The sequence below is a fragment of the Equus caballus genome, chromosome 6, assembly GCF_041296265.1.
Source record: "Equus caballus isolate H_3958 breed thoroughbred chromosome 6, TB-T2T, whole genome shotgun sequence".
In the NCBI taxonomy this organism is placed as follows: domain Eukaryota; kingdom Metazoa; phylum Chordata; class Mammalia; order Perissodactyla; family Equidae; genus Equus; species Equus caballus.
In genome coordinates this window covers 80147795-80171069 of record NC_091689.1, presented here as the reverse complement: position 1 = coordinate 80171069, position 23275 = coordinate 80147795, and the positions used below count along the sequence as shown (strand labels likewise).

The 23275-nt window shown below is 47.8% G+C and overlaps 1 protein-coding gene and 1 pseudogene across 2 annotated transcripts; one reads left to right on the top strand and one right to left on the bottom strand.

The window, feature by feature from the left end:
- Positions 1–109: 109 nt before the first annotated feature.
- TROAP (trophinin associated protein) lies at positions 110–6921 on the bottom strand. 2 transcript variants are annotated; one of them, XM_023643486.2, is made up of 15 exons: positions 6618–6921; positions 6180–6334; positions 5889–6075; positions 5213–5370; positions 4982–5119; positions 4708–4790; positions 4152–4204; positions 3546–3667; positions 2478–2594; positions 2287–2370; positions 2086–2145; positions 1701–1835; positions 916–1534; positions 447–640; positions 110–286 (listed from the first exon to the last, which is right to left on the bottom strand). In XM_023643486.2, exons 2-15 carry the CDS (start codon positions 6321–6323, stop codon positions 239–241), a joined length of 2142 nt encoding a protein of 713 aa, XP_023499254.2. In that variant the 5' UTR covers positions 6324–6334; positions 6618–6921; the 3' UTR covers positions 110–238. The 2 variants fall into 2 exon arrangements, with proteins under 2 accessions (XP_023499254.2, XP_023499253.2); XM_023643485.2 differs by having other exon boundaries at positions 6584–6705.
- Positions 6922–13583: 6662 nt separating this feature from the next.
- LOC111774047 (ETS domain-containing transcription factor ERF-like) lies at positions 13584–17084 on the top strand (annotated as a pseudogene).
- The last annotated feature ends 6191 nt before the right edge of the window (positions 17085–23275 follow it).

Genomic DNA, 23275 nt, shown 5'->3' with positions numbered 1-23275 from the left:
ATCCTGAGAGCCCAGGGCTGGCTTCTAAGCTGGAGGACACTGCCACCGTGTGGGCCATCAGAGAGTGACAGCAGTAGATGGCTTAGGTTGGACCAGAAGGAAACAGGTATTTTGACACTTAAGAAACTTTATTGAAGGACAAAAGGGTGTTGGCTCCCAGTCCATGGGGTGGACCAACAATAAATAAGGGCTAAAACGAAGGAGCAAGGCAGAGCAGGAGTAGGTGGAGGTGGATGCCTCATGATGGCGAGTCCTGAGGGGCAGCAGAACCAACTGGAATAAAACACTGGAGACAGAGAAGACCTTGTCACAGCCCACTCATCCTTGAACAGTAGCCAACCCTGCTCCCTGACCTCTGTAAAGGAGCTGAGGTTGGCCCCTGCCCCACTTCCTACTTCCACAGGCTTGCTGTGCAGGCACAGCCTGGATGTGGAACACAGGCTCACCAGGGCATCCTGCCATTCGAGTAACGTGGCCACAGGGTTGGTGCAGACCCGGGTGGGTCCTGGGGGAGGGGCTCGGCTGGTGTAGAAGGCACACTCATCATCCAGGCGGGCTTCATGGAAGCAGTGGATGGCCGTCAGACATGCTTTGAGGCGCTGCCTCAGGGCCAAGGCTCGAGGGGCCAAACTGTTGGAGCCTGAGGGCCAAGGGCCACAGAGAGTTCAGGGCAGGCTCTGGAGTCCTATCCTCCCACCATAACCTGCCCTTTCTCACTCCCTTCCCAAGGGTCAAGCCAATTAGGAGCACAGGGCTGGAAGCGCAGCCTCTCCCTCCCTCCTGAGGGAGAGCCAGGCTGGGGCAGGGGAGGTGGGGAAGGGAAAGCATGGGATCACCTGGTGCAGGGCGGGGCCCCTGCTCCAGCATGAGATGAGGACCTCCTTTGTTCACAACCCCTTCCAACCAACTCCTTACCTGCCTGGCCTGTTGGGGGCTTCAGAGACTGGAGTGAGCGGATAGAGGGGCTGGCACAAAGTGGGCGTTGGGAGGAGAAGATCAGGCTGGTGGTCTCTGGAGCCCCCTGACTGTGGCAGGGATGTGGGCTGGCCTCTGGACTTCTAGGTTCCAGGGAGCAGGCCTCTGATGCCCCAGACTCTAGCCTAGGGGAGGGCTCTGGGAGTCCAGTCTGCCTCTGGGGACAGGCCTGAAGGGGTCCAGGCTCTACCGGAGGGCAGGGCTGTTCCTGGGCAGAGGGCTCTGGTACCTCAGGCTCCCTCCTATGGCAGGACTCTGGGGGCCCTGGCTCTGCGGGAGGACAGGGCTGAGCTACCTCAGGCTCTGCTCCCGGGCAGGGCTGTGGTTCCTCACCCTCCTCTGGAACGCAGGGCTTTGGCAGCCCAGAGTGCTGAAACAGTCCAGGAAGGTGGGAAGTCCCCAAACTGTGCTCTGGGGCATTCCGAGTTTTAGAAATCTCAGCCAGCAGAGGCCGAAGTTCAACCATATCCAGAGAGGAGCCTCCATTAAGGGGGGCACATTTGCCCCCTGCCAGCCCCTCTACCTCCTGTCGCAAAAGCTGCTGCAGGATACCAATGCGCTGTGGATGGGAGAGAGTAAGAGAGTACCCCAGTGAGGTGTCAAGATGTGGGTTCAAGTCTCTATCCACATTGTCCTATCCCATACCCGCCTCTTATGCTGTTTCTCCCTTTCCCAGCCCTTTCACTACCCATCAGGCATCACAGCTGTTGCCCACTCAGACCCACCTGCATCTTCAGCTCCTGGAGGTTGGGGGTTCTACTGGGGTGGGGTCCATAGGGAGTTGCCACAGGTAGTGTCCCAGGCCCCTCCTGCAACCTTATACAACTCTCCTGGTCAAATAACCGAACTGCAATCTGCTCCTGCCATATGATAGGGGAGGATAGGGGCCATGTGAGGAAGCTAGGCTAGGGCAGGAAGAGCAGTCTGAGTCCCACCCTCAGGAAGAAGGGACCAAGTTCCCTAACTGAGAGGCCTTAGACTTAGATTAAGAGGGACAGCAGAGAAGCAGGAGAGTTAGCTTTTCCAGAGAGCCCACCTGCCTCAAACTGCTGGGCCTCATGAGAACAGGAGAGTGAGGGATCTCAGCATGGAAATGCTTCTGATACTTACCCAGGGCAGGGCAGGCTCTTCTGGGCAAGACTGAGGGGAGAGGCCACTCAACCACTGGGCCTGGAATAGAGGCATGATGTCAACAAGGCACCCACAGATGGGGCCCAATCTCCCCTTGCGTCTTGACTCTCCCTGTACCCATCCATTCCCTTCCTCTCCAAGCCCTGGCCTATGCCAGCTACCTCCCCTGTCCTCTCGTACCTGTTGAACTCTGGGGGCTGATGGGATGGGTGTAAACTGGATTTTGGGGCGAATGGCCAAACGCCGCAACACTGAATATGAGGTCTGGAAAGAGACAGGAGTGGTTGAGCAGAAACAAAACCCAGACCTAGCAGAGATCCTGGCCAGACTGTTCTGTCCTTGCCCTGCCCCCAGGAGTTATGGATACAAACCGGAGCTGAGGGGGCAGGGGACAGGACACGCTGAGCCCGTCCAAAGGGTGATGGACGGGCAATGGAAGGTGGCGCCACACAGCCAGGGGAGGGCATCAGGTGGGAGTCATGGCTGTCCTGTGGAGAGGAACACAGAGGAAGAGTGAGCCCCTCCCCCTTTGTTCTCACTGCAGTAGCCAGTGTGATTCTTTTAAGACCTAATCAGATCATGTCACTCTCCCTTGTTCATCCCCCCACCCCATGGCTTTCCACTCATTGCAAGTAAAAGCCAAGGTCTTACAATAGTTTATAAGTCCTTACCCAATCTGATCCTGTCATCGCTCTAACCTCACTTTCTGTGGTTCTCCTTACTCTGCTTCAGCCTTGCTGGCGTCTCCTTCTTGCTGATCCTTAAACACACTAGGCACGTGCCCTCCTCAGGGCCTTTGCACCTGCAGTTCTCTTGGCCTGGCACTTCTTCCCCCAGATATCCGTATGTCTCACTCCCTCAATTCTTTCTTTCTGGTCTCCACTTAAATGTCGTCTCCTCAATGAGATCCCCCTGACTAATCTATTTGAACTTGCAGTAGCAATTCCCCCACTTCTGCTTCAGTGCCTTTTTTTGTTTTTTTGCAGAGAACTTATCACTGTCTGACATACTATATATTTTACACATGAGTTTATTTTCTGTCTCCTCCTTCTAGATGTGAACTTATTTACTATTGTATATCCAGAACCTAGAACAGTGCTTGTCACACAGCTGGTCAATAAATACTTGTGGGGTGAATAAATGAATGAATGCTTTTGGCTGACAAGTGTCAGATCTGTCTGACTCTCAGCACTGTATGGTAATACAAATATATACAGGACTGTGACCTCTTACCCCAGGCCCCAGACACCTGGTAAACAGAGGCCAGTCCCACTCTAGAAAGGGCGTATGCCCATCTGAGGCAAACTGAGGGTCAATTAACATCCAGAGGCCCAGGCCCAGAACTGCCTGGCTCCACCCACAATCCTCAGTGCTGGTTGGGGAATTTCCCCAAGTATCTCTCTGCCCCTTTCCCCCATCCCAGGAGGGTCCCATCTCACCCTGGTTCGGGTTATCTCTCTGGTTTCTCTTAATGGTACCCGCTGGGCCAGACCAAGGGGACCCCCTCCTCCTTCATCTGAGTGAGTGACAACTTCATGTTTTCCTTCAGGGAGAGAGGAAGCTAGGAGGAAACAGAAAATTTAATATAATGTCTGGAACACCCACCAAAGTCTGGCACAGGGCACTGCAACCTCCTCTGAAGAAGGTACGCCAGTTTGACAGGCCTCACTCCACCATCAGGGGCGGGACCCATCCAGCATCCCCTTGGAGTCCAGCACTATCTCAGTAATCACTTATAAATCCGGACACTCTGAGTGGGCTAGGGGTGTGGTGATGGCTCTTAGGGGCTGAGGCGAGAGCAGTGAGTGGAATGTAAATCTTGCAGGCAGTGGCAGGGAGAGGGTAGAAAGGGGGACCACCTCCTTTGACACAAGTGCAACTGAGCCAACCTCTGGCCTATCAGGAAGGTCTCTTCCTTTCTGGCTCCTTCTGATCTCGCCTTTCCCCATCCCCCCCAGCCTGCTGAGCTTTCTCTTGTCTTGCTCCCTGCTGCAGACAGCCAGCTCGCCTGCCCCTATTCTCTTCCCATGGCCAGACACACTCACCAGGCTGGACTGGGGTCTCCAGGAGCAATCCCGAGGCCTGGCTCACTGAAGTCCTGATGGCAATAAGGACAATGGGCTAGCAGTCACTGAGTACCAAGTATGAGCTGGGCACTGTGCTAAGTGCTTTACAAACATCATCTCATTTAATTCTCATAACAACCTCTAATGATGATACAAACATTAACCTCATTTGACAGATTGAAGAAACTGAAGCTCGGAGGTTAAGGCAAACTTGCATAACTAGTAAGTGGTAAGAGTCAGGAACCAAACCCCAATTCCATTTATTGCTACAGTCTATGCTCTAGCCACTAAACAAAAGAGATGGCACCTCTCATTTCTGTCCCCTTCCCCCCCCTACAATCTGAAGAAACTGATGCCATACTGAGGTCTGGCTGTGAAGGCCTGCACCCTCTTCCAAGCGCTCACCCTGGGAAGGCACAGGTTTCCTCCTTCCCATCCCGGGAAGTCCTAAAGCTTCCGAGGAAGGCCCCAGCCCCGAGGGACCCCTATACCCAACACTGGATCATCCTTTTCCAAGTGACCCTCTCCTTCTCACCGGCTGCTTCCACTTGTCTCTCTTCTTAGCTCCTTGAAACTGGGGCGAGCGGAGGGGTGCAAGGAACGTCCTGAAGGTGGGATCTGACCCATAAGAGCAAGAGATAGAAGCAGAGTCAGAGGTAGTCCCCAAACCCTCCGGCCTCACCACCAATGTCATCTGCTTCCACAGAACCCCTCTGGCTTATCATAAGGTATCTTCTCTCCTGAGGCCCAGCTCTGTCCCTGGAAGGAGCTCCCAGAAGCACTGAGGTCAGCCCCTCAAGGGCACTCACCAGAGCCTCTAGCCTCTGGGGGCACAAGGTCCGGCCGCGTGGTCCTGGTCCCTCCAGCCTCGAAAAGCAGGAAGCCCTGGCAGGGTCCAGTTGGTGGGTGGGGGTTTTGGGGGCCAAATAAGCAGAGGCCCGGGCACCCTAGGACATCAAAAGAGGCTATCAGCACAGGCTCAGGATTCCCTCCTCAGTGTACCCCAGCCTGATTTCCTCATATCCTTCCTGTCTCATTACCTGGCCCCTCCGGATGGTGCCTCCCTGGCTCCCTCGAACCAGGACTCTCTGAGCCAGACTGGGCTGCCGCCCCAGGTGACAGCTCTTCACCCCCTCACCTGACAGGATGGTGGCCAGGGCTGCAGGGTCAGCCACAAACTCTATGGCCCCTGGAGCCTCTGCAAGGGAAGAGGAGAAGGAAAGGTGAGAAGGAACAGGAAGGAGGAAGGCTGAAGGACCAGGGACCCTAGTGTAGTCACCTTGAGATAGAAGAGTGAGCCAAAGAAACCCATTCAATTGACCTCAGCTCACCAAACGTTCACAGTACTTTACATAAGTCACTGGGGCCCAGAGTTGAGTAAGACAAAGCCTCCATCCTGAAAAAGCTATTATCAAACTATAGAGAGGTAAGAGACTCAAGCCAAAGGATGGATGTGTTATAAAAGAAGTACTGCAAGGTATTAGAACACAGCGCAATTGATCATGACTAGGGGAGTTGGAAAAGGCTTATAAAGAGATGACATTTTGCTGAAGGAAGGAGAGGGCTTCTGAGAGCAAAGAGCTTTCCAGGAACAGAGACCAGGACTCATAGTAAGCAGGAGATCAGGAGAGTGCAAAGCCCCAAAACCCCACTGCACCCATCCCATTCTCCCAACCAGCCAAGGAAACTGTGTGTTTTCAAGCCTCCAGCAGGTACCTGTCTGGGTCGAGGGCCCAGCCTCCACATTTTGTCCCCCAGGGCTAGGTTTGAGCTCCTCCAAGGGGTTTCGGAGCTGAGAGCTCCCCACCAATCTCTCTAATTTCTCTGTTTGATGTGTGGCTTTCAGCCTGAGGCCTGCTGAGTCAACGAGCGGGTGCTGAATACTGAGCTTCTGCACCAATCTCTGCGGGAGAGGAGGACAAAAAGCTGGGGTTCAGCGTTGAGGTGTATGGCTGGTGTGTGCTGCCTCGTTGTAGCTGCTGTCTTCACCCACCAGGCCCCTCTTACCCTTGGATCTTGGTTCTCCTGGTCCACGGCGCAGGACTTGACTGTGGGGAGAGGCAGCCGTCTCTGAGAGCGTACGGGAATCTTGCTAGGGGTGGGAGATACACCCGGGAGGAGAGGATCCTTCCTGGCTCGGAGGGTGGCCATGACGGCTACAACTGAGATGGAGAAGAAGGCAGGATGGAGGATCAAAGCTCAGCCAGTTCGGGTCATTGGTCTTGACATCCCTAATACTCCCACCTCCGCCCAAATCCACGCGCCCAGAAGACCCCGGCGCCTGCAAGGCCTCTCTTTAGGGTGCCACCTCCAGACACCCTGAGCCACTCTTTGGCTCCAGGACCCAGAGCTGCCTCTCCTCCCTATGAGCCTCTACAGCCCTCATTCCCTCCAAGATCCCCGTGCCTCGCCTTCACCAGAACCCCTCAGGGTCGCCCCACTTGCTTCGCTTTTTCCCTGACTCGGCTTCTGCTGCTGCTACTTCCCCAGTTTGTAAAATACGCCACGCTCCTGATTGGCTCGTCCGCACTCCCGCGGAGGCTCGTGACACCTGACTCAGCCGTCCAATCCGCAGGCTTTGGAGGCGGGGCCGGAAGAAAGACTAGTCGTCGAACCGCTGTCTGGCCAGGAAATTACTGACCCGGCTCAATCAGCCAATCCGAGAGCGGAGCGCGGGGTGGAAGGTGGGGAAAAGAGGAAGGAGGACGCCATTCCGAGGCCGGGAAGGCGTGGCGCTCCGAGTCTAGGCGACAACGGGCGCCGTCGTACTCTCGCGAGGTCTCGGGACTGGTGAGGGAAGGTCCCTTCTCGCGGCTTTGTGGGATGGACTGGTTGCCCTGACTGCGGATAACCGTGTTGGAGGAAGGCCCGAGCGTCTGACCTGACTCTAACCAGAGTGCGGCGTCCAGCCTTGGGGACGTCATTCCAGACGCTTATAGGAAACACGTTATGCCGGGGACGAGGAACTGCCCCCAAACGGGTGGAGCGGGTTGAAGGGAATTGAACTGAGCCTAGCAATAACAAAAATAAAAAGAAACAATCGTTTTCTCACTCCAGCCTCACGACCTGATGAGGCGTGATCTCCGTTTCACAGATCAGAAACAGGATTCAGTGTTATTGGAACTCATTCAACACTCAGACCTAGAGGAGAAGGGTCTCACCTGCCTGTTTTTGGCAGGCAGGGGTGTGAAACTGAGGGAACCTAGACTGAGGAAACCTAAAATACACTGGTTAGAACGGATAGGGGTAACCCCTAATGGAAGATTGGAAATGGGCGATGGTTTCAAGTGGACGGGACTCTGGCAAATGTTGCCCTCTAACTACAGTGGTTCCTCTTATACAAGCCAGAGACTTGGAATTATTCTTGAACTCCACTTTCCCTCCCCTGCCAATCTCTCATTCACTCTTACTAATTTTACCTTTTAATTATCCTCAGAATTCATTTACTTTCTTCGTCTTCGTTACTACCACCGTATTCTACCCAAATGTCACCCAGAGGATTGCAGGAGGCTCCCGTCCTCCATTCTCTCTTGCTCTCCACTGTAATCCATTCACCGTGTAGCAGCTAGAGTAATCTTTCCAAAAAGCAAACCTGGTCATGTTGCCGCTGTTCGTTGACCTCTCCCCACTCAAACTCCCGGGCTTGTACCACGGTCCCCCTTGTTCTCTGCTTTCCGACTCTGTTGCCCCTTTCAGTTCCTCAAATTGTCGTGTTCCTCTAGTCTCTGTGTCTGGAATGCCTTTTTTGCTTCCACTTTGCCTATTTGTGCCTGCGAATTGATATTCACTGTTACTTCCTTAGAGAGGGCTCCCTTGAAGCCCTCTACTCATGACCCGCTCTTATCTAAAAAAGATTCTTTGGTTATGTTCTTGAAGAAGAGTGTTTGTTTCCTCAGAGCATGTATCTCAGTTGGTAATTGTATGTTCATCAATGTGAAGATAATATGTTATGTTTATTAAACTCGATCTCCTCTGCTAGATATCCATGAGGGTGCTGACCCTTTATTTTTGGCTTACCATCATATTTTCAATGCCTTGCGTTGTGCCTAGCTTGTAAAGGTGCTCAATATTTGTTAAATGAGTCAATGGATGGATGAATAATTGATCAAATGAATGCATGGAGAGACATGGAAGATCTCCAAGAAGTAATATTTGAACTTCCTCTTATAAATGAGAAGACTATTCTAGTCACTAGAAATAGTGCTTGCAAAGGCAAAAAAACAGGAAAGAATATGGAGTGTTCCAAGAGTAGTGAGTCCTTACGGGTAGATGGAACATAGGAAATAGTAGGAAATAAAACTAGAAAGGTGGTGGGGCCAGCCTGTGGCCCAGTGGTTAAGCTGGTGCGCTCCACTTCGGTGGCCCAGGATTTCTCCAGTTCAGATCCTGGGCGCAGACCTAGCATGCTCATCAAGCCCTGCTGAAGTGGCATCCCACATAGCAGAACCAGAAGGACCTTTAACTAGAATATACAACTATGTACTGGGGGGCTTTGGGGAGAAGAAGAAGAAGGTAGAAAAAGAAGATTGGCAACAGATGTTAGCTCAGCTGCCAATCTTTAAAAAAAAAAATTAGAAAGATGGTCTGAGTTAAGATAAAGGGAAAGTCAGCTTGTTCCACTAACAGATACTGTGAATGTGCCAGATCCTAACCACTAGTTCAGGAGAAATGGCTGCTAACAAGCTTTGTGCACATACTGTGTATAAGGCCCTTTGCTAGGCATTTGGAATACAGGGAGGAATAAGACTGAAGTTTGAAGGATGGGGAGGCATCACGACAGAGGCTGGCTGCAAAGTGGCTTCACACGATTTTAAGGTAGTCAATGCAGGGCAGGTCTGGTCCTCAGCTTCACGAACCTAGGAGCTTGAGTTTGCCAGGCTACCCAGAGTAGATCTTGGGAGTGACTCACACTAACCAAATTCGTAAGAGAAATTGAGTGATTTACCATGAGTGATATACCTTTCGATGACCAAAATATTTATGCCTGCTCCTCAGGGCACCACCTTCACAGAGCCAGGGTACAAAGGAGACTGATTTTATATCAGAAAAGTCTTTAAAAGAGCCAATGTTCAGAATATCTGCCACTCCTATCAGAGCATCTAATCTGTTTTCTACGTAGCGGTCAGAGTGATCTGCTTCTGTCTGTCCTTACAGGACCTTGCATGCGAGGATTTGAATTAATCTTCCTCCTCAGGTTATAACATAATGTTTTCATCGGCATGCAAGTCACCTTTCTTGTTTTATTCTATCATCCCCCTTCATGCCCTGCCTGCACTCCTATTCCTCTCCCCCTTAGACATCACTCTAATGTGCTTGATATATATATGTTCTTAACTATGCACGTACACTTGTAAAATATGTAGGGTTGTGTATTAGTTTCCTATTGCTGCTGTAAGAAATTGCCATAAATTTAGTGGCTTAAACCAATGGGAAGTTATTTTCATATAACTTTGGAGGTCAGATGTCTGAAATCAAGGTGTTGGCATGGCTACATTCTTTCTGGAGGCTTCAGGGGAGAGTCTGTTTGCTTCCCTTTTCCAGCTTCCAGAGGCTGCCAGCATTTCTTAGCTTATAGCCCCTTCTTTCATCACTCCAACTTTTTGCATCAGTCATCACATCCACTACTCACTCTGATCTCCTGCCTCCCTCTTATAAAAACTCTGTGATTACATCAGGCCTGCCCATATAATCCAGGATAATCTCCCCATCTCAAAATCCTTAATTTAACCACATCTTCAAAGTCCCTTTTGCCATATAAGGTAAGATTCTCAGATTCAGGTGATTAAGGTGTGAACGTCTTGTGTTTGGGGGGGGTGGGCGTTATTCAACCTACTACAGGTTGTTTAGTATATGTGTTTTTCATTTGCATAAATGGCATTACCCTGTAATTCTATTTTTACTTTTTTCAGTGAACTCAGTTTCTGGGATCCATCCTTATTGCTATATATAATCTAGTTCATTGCTTATAATGGCTGTTTAGGATTCCATCATAGACATCCATTATACTTTACTTATTCACTTACCACTTCTATAAATAATTCCAGAGGATGATCATCTTAGTGGTCCCCTGTGAATGCATTCAAGAATTTCCTTGGGACATATATCCAGGAGTGGAATTTCTGGGTCATGAAGCTTATGCATACTTAACTTCACTAAGTACTGCCAGATTATTCTTCAAAAGGTCTGTGGCTCTTTACACTCTCAACAATGTTACTTGAAAGTTCTTATGGCCTCTATCCTCTCCAACACTTGATATTATACCACTTTCTAATTTTTACAATTCTAATGGGTTATTTTAAACTACTTTTCTCTGATTACTAGTGAGTTTGAGTGTTGCTTCATATTCTTTCACCCAACAGAGCTTCCCCTCTTTGAAATGCCTGCTCATATCCTCTGTGCATTTTTTACTTTTGGCTTTCCTGTCTTTATTCTTGTCAATTTATAAGATTTCACTGTATATTCTGCATATTAACCCCATGTCCACTTGAGACATTACAAATATTTCCTTTTGGTCTGTAGAGGAATATAGTTGATTTTCTATCTGGCAAACTTAATGAACTCTTTTCTTGGTTTTCCTAGTTTGTTGATTCTGTTGGGTTTTCTATAGAGATAATTATGTGTTTTACAAATAAAAACAATTTTACATGTTCTCTTTCAGTTTTTACACCTTGTTGAGTTTTCTGTTATTCTTGTTGGGTTTGTTTTGTTTTGTTTTGTTTAAGATTTTACTTTTCCTTTATTCTCCCCAAAGCCCCCAGTACATACTTGTGTATTTTTCATTATGGATCCTTCTAGTTGTGGCATGTGAGATGCCGCCTCAGCATGGCTTGATGAGCGGTGCCATGTCCGCGCCCAGGATTTGAACTGGCCAAACCCTGGGTCGCCAAAGCGGAGCGTGCAAACTTAACCACTCAACCACGGGGCTGGCCCCTCTTGTTTTGTTTTGTTTTGTTTGATTTTGTTGGTTTTTTCTTACTTCATTGTACAGAACTTCCAATATTATGTTAAACAGTAACAGTGCCAGGGGCAATCTTGACTTGTGGGAAACCATCTAAAATTTTTCCAAAGAATAACCTATTTTTTCACCTGTTTTATGAAACAAGTTCAAACTTTACAGAAAATTCACATGAATAATACAAAGAATTTTTTTGCTTAACCATTTGAGCGTAAGTTGTCAATATATTGCCCCATCTCCCCCTAATATTTTAGTGTATATTTCCTGCTAACAAGGACATTCTCTTACATAACCACAATAAAACCATCAAAATCAGCGAAAGAGTATTAATACATTCTTACCATCTAACCTTCAGAACCCATTCAAGATTCATCAGTTTTCTAAGTAATGTCCTTTATAGCAAAAGGATCCAGTCCAGAATCGTGTGTCAGATTTAGCTGTTATGTCTCTTTAGTCTCCTTCAATCTGGAACAGTTCTTTATTCTTAACTTTCATGACCTTGACACTTTTGAGGATTACAGGCCAGTTATTTGCAGAATGTCCCCCAATCTGGATTTGTCTGATGTTTCTTCCTGATTAGAGTCAGGGCATCTTTGGCAGGACTGTCACAGAAATGATGCTGTTTTCTTCCTACTGCACCCTATCCGGTGGCATCCATTTCCCTTTGTCCTGTTACTTGATTAAAGTGCTATCTGCCAGTTTTCTCCACTGTAAATGACTCTTCCCCCTCCATAATTAATATTTTGTGTGAGGAAGTACTTTGAGATTATGTAAATATTCCATTCCTCATCAAACCTTCACTTTATTTACTTAATTATATCAGTATGGACTCATAAATTCCTATTATATTCAGTGGATGATTATCCAATGACTAATATTGTTGATTCTGATACTCAAGTTCTCTCTGATGTGGTCAGTGGGAACCCTTTCAAGTTGTCTTCTGTATTCTTTCAGCATAACCGTCTCCTGTTAGCATTCATTTTTTAGCATTTCTTTTCTTTCTGGCATAGCAACATGTTTCAGGCTCAATTTATACTTTCCCTGCATCAGCTCTGGCATCAGCCATTTCTCCAAGGAGCTCTGGTTCCTTTTAGTGGAGAATTTAGTTTAGAAACAAAGAGCTGGACACTAGCTGTGCTCATTGCTTATTAGGCTATTGCTGCCCTCAAGCCCTCTCAGTGGACAGAGCTAGGGGATATACTCTACACACACACACACACATCTGAAAGCACCTCATTTACATCTGTATTTCTAGATCTAAATATATTGAAAACCACGAGTTTAAGATTGGCCTTTAGGGACTGGCCCCATGGCTAAGTGCTGAAGTTTGCATGCTCCACTTTGGTGGCCCAGGGTTTCACCACTGCGAATCCTGGGCACAGACATGGCACTGCTCATCAGGCCATGCTGAGGTGGCATCCCACATGCCACAGCTAGAAGGACCCACAACTAAAATATACAACTAGGTACCAGGGGGCTTTAGGGAGAAGTAAAATCTTAAAAAAAAAAAAAAAAAAAGACTGGCCTTTAAAAACCATATCATTTACCTGGCTTAAAATACTTCAAAGGCTTTTTATTGTTTTTACCAAATTATCTTAGGAACTTGCCAAAATAAGGGAGGCTTTCTTCTCTTTGCCAGACTCCTTTTAATGAATTGAGATTAAAAATTTTCACAATAAAAAGAGAGATCAGCCAAAAAAAGATTTTGTTCTATAGCTGATTTATTTTAAAATTAAGATACCCAAATATTAAATAATAATCAGACATAACCTACAGTGGTTTCTTAGCCCTCTGCTGGTGAGGTTTATTCTTTCATTTCAAATATTTAAGATTCCTTTGTCTTAACAGGGGTAGCACAGAGAGTTTCATTTATGGTCAAGTTCTGTGGATGTGGCCTAGTCACTGGTTCCTGGAAGAAAGGTGTTAATATTCCCCTTGTGTAATCTTTATTAGGGCAGAAATTACTAACAATGATGACAACCAACTGCAACTTTTTCTTTCTCATTTGAGGTATTAAGAAGCAAGCATTGGGGCTGGCCCAGTGGCGCAGCGGTCAAGTGTGCATGTTCCGCTTCGGTGGCCCGGGGTTCGCTGTTTTGGATCCCGGGTGTGGACATGGCACCGCTTGGCATGCCATGCTGTGGTAGGCGTCCCACATATAAAGTAGAGGAAGATGGGCACGAATGTTAGCTCAGGGCTAGTGTTCCTCAGCAAAAAGAGGAGGATTGGCTGCAGTTAGCTCAGCGCTAATCTTCCTCAAAAAAAAAAAAGCGAGCATTTTCTATTCTCTAACAGAAACCTTTAAAAGTAGCAAGCATACTGGTCTGGGCAAAGAGATATAAGAATTTTGTTGTATGTTGTATAAATTTTCTCTTGGACTAGACAGACCTCACTCCAGTAACAACAGTGATAATTTAGCAATTCCATTTCTTCTCCAGAAAAGGAAATATTGTAACATGGCTTTTCTAGAGTACTTTGCAGCTATGGTCAGGATCAACCAAAGTTTTTCCAAGTATTATGGCTCATAAGGCCCTGCATTGTCTCCTTCTCTGCCTCCTCTCCAACCACATGCAGACCCCTCTCCTCTCTTACTAAGATCCAGCTACAATGGCTGGATCAGTTGGATAAACCCCATGCAACAGTGGCTTAAATGAGATATAAACTTATTTATTTATCTTCCACTTAAAAATCCAATAATACACTGTGGTGCAGGATGTTGATTGTGGTGGAGGTTGTTTGTGTGTGGGGACAGGGAGTGCTATGGGCTGAATTGTGTGCCCCCCAAAATTCATATGTTGAAGGCCTAACCCCCAATGGGATGGGATTTGGAGATAGGGCCTTTGGGAGATAGTCAGGTTTACATGAGATCCTAAAGGTAAGGCCCTCATGATGGGATTAGTGCCCTTATAAGAGAAACCAAAGAACTTGCTCTTTCTACTCCCCTCCCGCCCCCCACAATGTGAGGACACAGTGGGAAGGTGGCCGTCTACAAACTAGGAGAGGAGCCCTAATCAGAAACCAACCATGCTGGCACCTTGATCTCGGACTTCACCCCTGGAACTCTGAGAAAACTAACTTCTGTTGTTTGAGCCACCCAGTCTATAATATTTTGTTACGGCAGCCAGAGCTGATTAAGACAGGGGGTATATGGAAATTCTCTGTATTTTCCAGTAAATTTTCTCGTGAACCTAAAACTACCGTAAAAAATCACGTTTGTTAAAAAAAACAATTCAATAGTAGGCAATCCAGGGCTGGTACCGCAGTTTCTTCCAGCTCAATATCCTGTCCTTCCCTGGGTATGGCCCTTATCCTCAGGCTCCAGAGTGGCAGGATGTGGACAGGTTCGAAGAAGGAACAAAGAAGAAGCAGGAGAAAGGGCTCTCACCAGCTATCCCTTAAAGAAGAGCTGCAGGTTTGCCACATGATACTTATTCTTGCATCCTATTGGCCAGAACTTAGTCACATGACCATACCAAGCCCTATGGGAGGCTGGGAAATGTGGTCTTTATTCTGATTGGTGATATGCCAGCTGATATTTTTATTATTGTGGTCGAAGAGAAAACTGATTTTAGAGGACAGGTAGCAGCATCTGCCATCACTGGCCTTTCTTTAGTTCCTCAAACATTGCAAGCTCCTTCTGGACATTTAGGGCATTTTCCCAAGCTGTCTGCCTCCTTCTCAACCACAGCACTGTGTCCAGCTGCCAGAGTGGAGCTACCTGGGTTTGAATCCCTTCTCCTTTCTAACCCTGTAACCTTGAGCAAGTTGCTTCACCTGTAAATTTCCTCATCTATAACATGGGGATAATCATTGTATCCATCTAATAGGTTGTTCTGAGGTTTAAATGAGTTAATTCTTGACAAGAAATTTATTGGGTAAGCACTCAGTAAATGTTAGCTACTATTATTTTTAACTATTATTGAGATTTTACTTTCCCTCTCACTTCCTTAGAAATATCTTTCCTATTATTTCTTTCACTATTCTCTCTCATGGTATCTTGTTCTGTTCCTTCATGCACCTCCAGTTTATAATTATATATTTAATTGTTTACTTACTTGTATTATCTGTTTTTTCCACTGAACTGTAACCTCCATGAGTGGACAGTTTATTTGTTCATCTTTATGTCCACAGAACAACCTCATACCATACCTGGCATATGACCTGAGAGCAGATGCTCAATAGATAGAAACAATGTAGAAACAATGACTGAATAATAGACAGATGGAGGACAGGCAACGTAGCTCTCGGTATCTACATGAGATGCCACTCATGGCTTTTGTTTTTGTTTCTAGCTTGAAAATATTTTTCTGTAATTATTATTTAGATTTAATGTTTTATTAATTTTTCTTCTTTTTATTTTATTTTATTGAGGTCATATTGGTTTATAACACTGTGTAATTTCAAGTGTAACTTATTATATATCAGTTTCTGTATAGACTGCATCTTGCTCACCACCAATAGTCTAGTTTTTATCTGTCACCATACATATGTGCCCCTTTATCCCTTTCACTCACCCCCTCCACCCCCTTCCCCTCTGGTAACCACTAATCTGTTCTCTTTATCCATGTGTTTATCTTCCACATATGAGTGAAATCATACAGTGTTTGTCTTTCTCTGTCTGGCTTATTTCGCTTAACATAATACCCTCAGGGTCCATCCATGTTGTTGCAAATGGGATGATTTTGTCTTTTTTGTGGCTGAGTAGTATTCCACTGTGTATATAAAACACATCTTCTTTATCCATTCATCAGTTGATGGGCACTTGGGTTGCTTCCATGTCTTGGCTATAGTGAATAATGCTGCAATTAACCTGTGGCCCTGAGCTAACATCTGTTGCCAATCTTCCTCTTTTTTGCTTTAGGAAGATTAGCCCTGAGCTAACGTCTGTGCCAGTCTTCCTCTGTTTTGTATGTGGCTTGCTGCCACAGCATGGCTTGGTGAGTTCTGTAGGTCCACACCCAGGATCCAAATCCATGACCCTGGGCCACCCAAGCAGAGGGCACCAAACTTAATCACTATGCAGCCAGGGTGGCCCCTCTCATTCTCCCTTATCTACTGTGGTGGCCGGCCACACGAGCCAAGGCTTGGTCAGTGACTGTAGCCACTGCATGTCAGAGCTAGAGGAGCCACTGGGAGAGGACTCCCAAGCCCACTGCCAGGCAGTCCAGAGCTGAGTGCCTTCCACAGGCCCCTGCTGACTCGCCTGCTCCATGACCCTGGTGTCTTCTATCTTCTTCCTCCCTCTGAGTGGCCCTGAGCCCCTGAGCCCCTTCCCTGTGTCACCCCTGCCTGAGCCTGGCTCCCCCTCAGCTCTCATCAGCTCTGCTAGGACACCTACGCTCAGCCCTATGTACCCCAGTGGCTGCGGGGCGAGGCGGGTGGGGGTTGGGGGGAGCTCCCACTTCTCCTTCAGCCCTGAGGACATGCAATGGTACCTGCAGGCCCACACCCACCCAGAGTGTCTACAACCAAAGCGTCTACAACCTGAGTCCCCACGCCCTCCTGCACTACCCTGGACCGGTGGTGCCCCAGCCCCAGTGCCCTGACAAGTGCCCAATGATGCCGTCCCTGGCATCCAGGACCCCACTCCTCCCCTCTTCGGTCTCGGGGGCTCCTCTTCGTCCCCATTCAAGTTTAGGCTCCAGCCACCGCGCTGAGACGCCGGCAGGAGCCGGGGAGAAAGCTGAGGGGTTGGGAAGCTGGCCCCGCCGCCACCGCCGCCACGGGTCAAGGTGGAGCCAGTCTCCGAAGGCGAGTCGGAGGACCTGGAGGTGGGCGACCTCAGCGATGAGGAGAAGGAAGGCGCGGAGGTATTCCAGGAGCCCCGTGCCCCACCTGCGCCCTCCCCCTCGTCCCCGGCCCCCAGCCGGACCCGCGGGCACCGGGCAGGCCAGGCATGGTGTTCCGCAAGCTGCGCCTTAAAGGACCCTGGAGTGAAGACTCGCCTGGACAGGTAGGGGCCCGCTGCGGGCTGGACGAGGAGAGCAAGGGCCGAGGCAGAGGGGCGCGGAGCCGAGCCCTCCCCCGAGCGGCGACCTCTGCCCGCCAGCGCTCCGCCGCCCAGCTCTCTCCGGAGTGTCGTGGAGCCCCGCCGAGCCCTGCGCCTCTTTCGCTGCTTTACCCGCCTCCCAATTCCCTGAAGGTGAGGACGGCTCTCTGGTCTCTTCTCTGCCACCTCCGTTTCCCCTCCCCACATTATGTATAAAACTTTACTTTTAATGATGAGGGGTGCCCTGGTGGGCCACAAATCTCTGCAAGTGCCTGCTGTCCTTCTCCCGCTTCCCATCCCCGCTGTGGTCCTGCCCCTTCACCCCTCCACCCCATGCTCCTAGGACTGGCCCATGGGCAGGCGGGCGGGCGGGAAGGGGGTGCCCTGAGACCAAAGGGGAAGCGTCCTTGCCTCCCGGGGTGGGGTTGGGGGGGAGCAGTGCTGTGATCAAGCCTTATTCTCTACTGGGGACCTGAGGATAGAGAGGAGGGAGGGGCGGCTGCTGGAGACTGTGAACGATGAATGAAAACAATGAAACTTTGAACCTTTGAGGGGAAAAAAGAATTATCTGGATTTCTGGCCCACTGAGAATTCTTTTTCTGGTTTTAGAGCGTGGTTAAGTATGTGTTAACTTGTTGGTATCTATTTTCCGACATTTCTAGAGGTTTGGATGTCCCGTGGTCAGTTTTACGTGTCAGCTTGGGAGGGCTGCCGTCCCCAAACACTAATGTAGGGGTTGCAGTGAAGGTGCTTTGTGGATGTGAGTAAAGTCCACACTCAGGTAAATTTAAGGGAGGGAGATTATCCTGGATAATCTGAGGGAGCTTGATTCAATCTGTTGAAAGGCCTTAAGAGCCAAGCTGAGGATTCCTTGAGGAAGAAGAAATTCTGCGTGTGGACAGTGGCTTCGGTCTGTGCCTGAGAGTCCCCGCCTGCCCTTCTTGATGACCTGCCCTCTGGGTTTTGATCTTGCCCAGCAAGCCCCAACAATTGTATAATCCAATGACTCGCAACGAATCTCTTAATGTGTGTCTCCTGCTGGTTCTGTTTCTCTGTTTGAACCCTGACTGGTGCAGATCTTGGTCCCTGCAAATGGGTGCTGTTATAACAAATACCTAAAAATGTGGAAGTGGCCTTGAAATTAGGTTATGGAGAGAGTCTGGAAGAATTTTGAGGAGTGTGATAGAAAAAGCCTAGCTGCCTCGGACAGACTGTTAGTAGAAATATGAGTGTCAACAACTCTGCTAGTGAGGGCTCCGAAGGAAGCAAGGAGCATGGTAGAGAATGCCTACAGCATCTCAGAGGACGCCTAAGTCAGACGACTGTTGGTGGAAATATGGATGTTAAAGGTGCTGCTGGCATTGAGGGTTCAGAAGGAAAATGTTATTGGAAAATGGAAGAAAGGGCATTTTTTAATATATCATGGCAGAAAGCTTAGCAGAATTGTGTCATACAGTTATGTGGAAAGCCAAATTTGATAAGGATGGACTTGGGTATCTGGCTGTGTTGCCAGGTGTTGAAGTTGTGGCCTGGTTTCTTCCTGCTGTTTACAGTAAAATCTGAGAGGAAAGGGATGAATTGAGGGAAGAACTGTTAACAAAAATGAATCCGAACTTGATATTTGGGAAACTCTCAGCCTACCCATATTGCAAAAGATGCTAAAATTAGGCCATTGACTGTCAGGAAAGTGTGCTCTGAAGAGAAATCCAAAGATGTACCTGGACAATCTTTTGCTAGTGCCTAGGGACGACCACAGGTCGGAGTATTCAGTCACACAAAGGGCCCTTTGGAGAGATTAGCCATGTGACTTATGGATCTCCTCAGCCATCAAAGCAGAAACCATGAATAGAAATGGGATTATCCTTGGGGCCCACCGGTGGCGCAGCAGTTAAAGTGTGCATGTTCTGCTTTGGTGGCCCGGGGTTTGCCCGTTCGGATCCTGGGTGTGAACATGGCACCACTTGGCACACCATGCTGTGGTAGGCGTCCCACATATAAAGTAGAGGAAGATGGGCATAGATGTTAGCTCAGGGCCAGTCTTCCTCAGAAAAAAGAGGAGGATTGGCAGCAGTTAGCTCAGTGCTAATCTTCCTCAAAAAAAAAAAAAAGAAAGAAAGAAAGAAATGGGATTATCCAAAAAGATTTGTGGAGGTACCTCTTGTCTAACAGAGTGAATCCCAGAGACATTCACAGGAGACCTACACGATTCGTGCGAATGTCGTACAAGCAGAGACACTGCCAGCTTGAATGGAAAGAAATGGAGCGAGGGCAAAATGAAAGAAAGCCGTCAGACTGCCAAAAGGTACAACCAGAAAACAAACAGCTGGAAACATGTGGAAAAGGAAGGATGATTCCAAAGACAGGGCTGTGAGGCCAGAAGACAGAGCCAGGAACCACAGAGGATTATTCCCAGGCCTTGAAACCTAATGTTATTTTCCCAACTGGATTTTGAAATTGCTTCAGAAACTCTTTTTTCTCTCCTTTTTCTCCCTCTTTGAAAGGGAATGTCTGTAACTGTCATCGTATGCCTGTCCCACTGTATTTTAGGAACAAATAACTTGTTTGCTAGTTTCACAAGTCCACAGATGGAGAGGAATTTTCCCCAGGATCAACTATACCCATAGATGCACCCATACCTAATTTAGATGATTTAAATGATGATATTTGGGACTTTTGAGCTGATGAGATCCAGATGAGATTTTGCTCTTTGGTTGATACTATAATGTGTTGAGATTTTTAGGAACCTTGAAATGGGGTGAATTTATTTTGTATGTGAGACCAACAGGAATCTTTGGAGGGCAAACTATGATAAGCATAATAATGCCCTTCCCAAAAGATGTGCACATCCCAATCCCCAGAATGTGTGGATGTTTTCTTAGATGGCAAAAGGAACTTTAATGATGTAAATTAAAGATTTTGAGATGGAGAGATTAAAATCTCTCCTGGATTTTCTGGGTGCACCCAATGTAATAACAAGGATCCTTATAAAAGGGAGCAGGAGGATCGGAGTCGGAGAAGATGTGATAACTGACGCAGTGATCAGAGGGGTGGGACTGCTGGCTTTGAAGACAGAAAAGGGCCAAGGGCCAAGGAATGTGGGCGGTCTTTAGAAGCTGTAAAAGGCTCCTTGAGAACTTCCAGCAGAAACGCAGATCTGTCATCCCATTGGAGACTTCTGACCTCCAGCACTGGAAAATCATTACATTTGTTGTTTTAAGCCACTAAGTTTGTGGTAATTTGTTACCATGCAATAGGAAATTAATACAGCATGAAAAAAGGCTGCAGCAATGCCCAAGCTGTCCCCTCGAAACAGAACAAACCCTTTGATGTTTACCCTGCTGAAGAATAACTAGAACTGTGAGCCTTGGTTTAGCGTCTGACGACCCCACGGTGCGCTGCTGAGGGGAGCAGTTTAGGAGGCCGCATTCTGAGGCACGCCACCTCATTCTCCCGCCGACAGGATAGCCGAGCCCACTCACCTCTGCAGGAACCATCTCATTTAATCTTCGCAACAATCCTGATAGAGATAAAGAGAACTACTATTGTTATCTCCATTTTACAGGTGAGGAAACTGAGGCAAAGAGAGGTGAAGTATCTTTCCCAAGGTCATGCTTGTAATAAGTAGAAGATCCAAGATCCTGATGCAGATTCTTAACCACTATGCCATCTCTTAAACAAAAATTGTACTTTCACACTCTTTCATTAGTTTAAAAAATACTTGCTTGAACTATGGGATTAGATAATGAGTGTCAAAAACAGATTTAGGAACAAAACCAACCAAGATTTGTTATGCATTTAACAACATTTGTTAACTAGCGGGAACTGAAGTGCACAGGGGTCAAGAGCAGCCTGTTATCCTAGAGCTCAGTGTTATGATCTCTGAGGGTATGTCTCACGACGGACTGGAAAAATGTCAATCAATCTGGCAAGGCTAGTAAAGTGAACATCTTCTGTGGTAGTATGTGAGAGCCGAACCAGAGAAAGCCCCAGAAGTCAGCCTGCAATTGCTATTAGGCCCATGGAAGCCATAGGACAATTGAAGCCATGAGTAAGGAGAAACTATGAGTAAACAAAAGCCAGGGTAGAGGCGGAGGTCATTTGCTCATTGTGACAGGAGCAATAGAAGCAGTAGGACCCTGGCTCAGGGAACAGGGTGCTCCTGCTGCTGAGGGGCTTCCTGACCCCTCTCATGCTCAGCAGGCCCAGCCGGGCTGCAGAGCCTGTTCTTCCTGTGGGGCCGGGCCACACAGGCGTTTCTCGGTTCCTGGGAACCAACTCGCACTCCACCCCAGGCAGCTGCAATTCTCGTCCCCCTTATTTCCATGTGTAACCTCATAATTAACTCCCCCTTGCCCAGGATATTTGGTTAGTCTCTGTTCTTTGCAACCCAGATAACTGAACTCCTTCTTCAACCCTGAGGAACTATGCCTGCTACCACAGTGGGCACCTCCCCGGGGCCCGGGATACATGTGCCCACCACAGTCCGGTCCCCTCTAGGGGATCGACTAGATAAATGTGGCCACATCCTTGCCTTGGAGATAACCTTCTTATAGATGTCGTGAAAACTATCTCCCTTCTTCCACCAAGTGGAGTGCAATAAAATCCATGTGGTATCAGCTCTCTTAATTACAGTCAAATGCCAGGCCTGTCTCCCTGAGGTTGGCATCAGATCCTCTTGATTAGAGTTGGATTCTGAGTTTTCCAAAAACCCTTCAATCACATCCAAGTCTGAGGTTCTGTCATTTCAAGAGGTGGCTGGGCCCACCTGTGACAACTTGATTTTTCTAAACTCCCCAGCATTTAAACATGTTCAAGTTTGGTCTTTTTTCAATTTTATTTTTTACCAGAATTCAAGATGAAAAATGTGTTTTATATGACAACCCAATACACATGTATATAAATATATTGAAAATAAAAGTTTTACCACACCCAAAGTTTTCTATTCTTTTTCTTTAAAAATGTTGGTCTTGACCCAATAGTTTATATTACAATGTTTCATGACCTGCACTTTGAAAATTATTGATCTAGTTTCTCCTTTCTTCAAAATTTCACTTCTCAAACACAGGTCTTTCTTTTCTTCTAACAGTCAAATGTCTCGAGAGAGTGGTCTGCTCTCTGCTTCCTCATCTCTCATTCACTCCTCAATTGACCATCTTTTGTCTCTGACGCTACCCTGCTCTGAAGCTGTCCTCGTTGAGGTCTCTTAACACCTTCCTTGTTGATAACCCCACATTTTCCAACTGTCGTCTCACCTGGGCTCCCAGCATCCTTTGACACGGCTAGCCACTCCCTCCTGAGAGCTTTCTCTTGCCTAGCTTCCTGGGGCCACACTCTCCTAGTTATCCTCCTACAGCTTGGCCTGTTCACCCTCAGGGTTCTCTTCCACTGCCTATGCCCAGAGCCTCCCCAAGGCCCTTCTCTTTTCTCACTTTATACACGGTTTTTGGTTGGTTTTATTTCTTCTCATGTGGGACACCTGACAGGTCCCGTGCCCCTTTCTCTTTGGCTCAATCTTTCTTCCTTGTATCCAGTACAAATCATAGGCCACTGACTCTGATGTAAAAGTTTACAAACTTGGGATTTTGCTCACTTGAAAACCTAGACATTTGAAACTCTAAAGCTTTTGTCTGCTTTCCAGCAATCATATATCTCCCGAGGTAATAAGTGCCACTGAGTGAAAGGGAGAGAAGGCCAGGTGTATAAAGAATGTATGTGGAGGGTGAGGGCAGTGGGAAGCCTGAGAAATATTTGCAACGGATCTTATGGTTGATTCCCAGCATCCCTTCCATGCCTGACGATTAGCCAAAGGCAGTCAGTGGCTTTCCCCTGGTAACTGTCATTGCTCCAGGAGTGAACACACTGATGACATTAGGCAGACAGCCTAAAGGAAAGGACTTGCATCTCATACCTGGGAGCAGGTTTTGTCTTTCCTCCACTGGATGTGAAGAGAGAAGTGTCATCCAGTAGCTGCTGGCAGCCATCTTAGGACCATGAGGAGAACCATCCCAAGGGCAAAGCTCCCTTCAAAGAAGGAAGGCTGAGCAGAGCCATGGAGAGAGTCTGGGTCCTTGATGACACTGTTGAACTGTTGGATCAACCAACCTCAGAGCCTGTCTACCTGTGGCTCCTTGTTACATGAGATATTTCTTTACTTTCTTT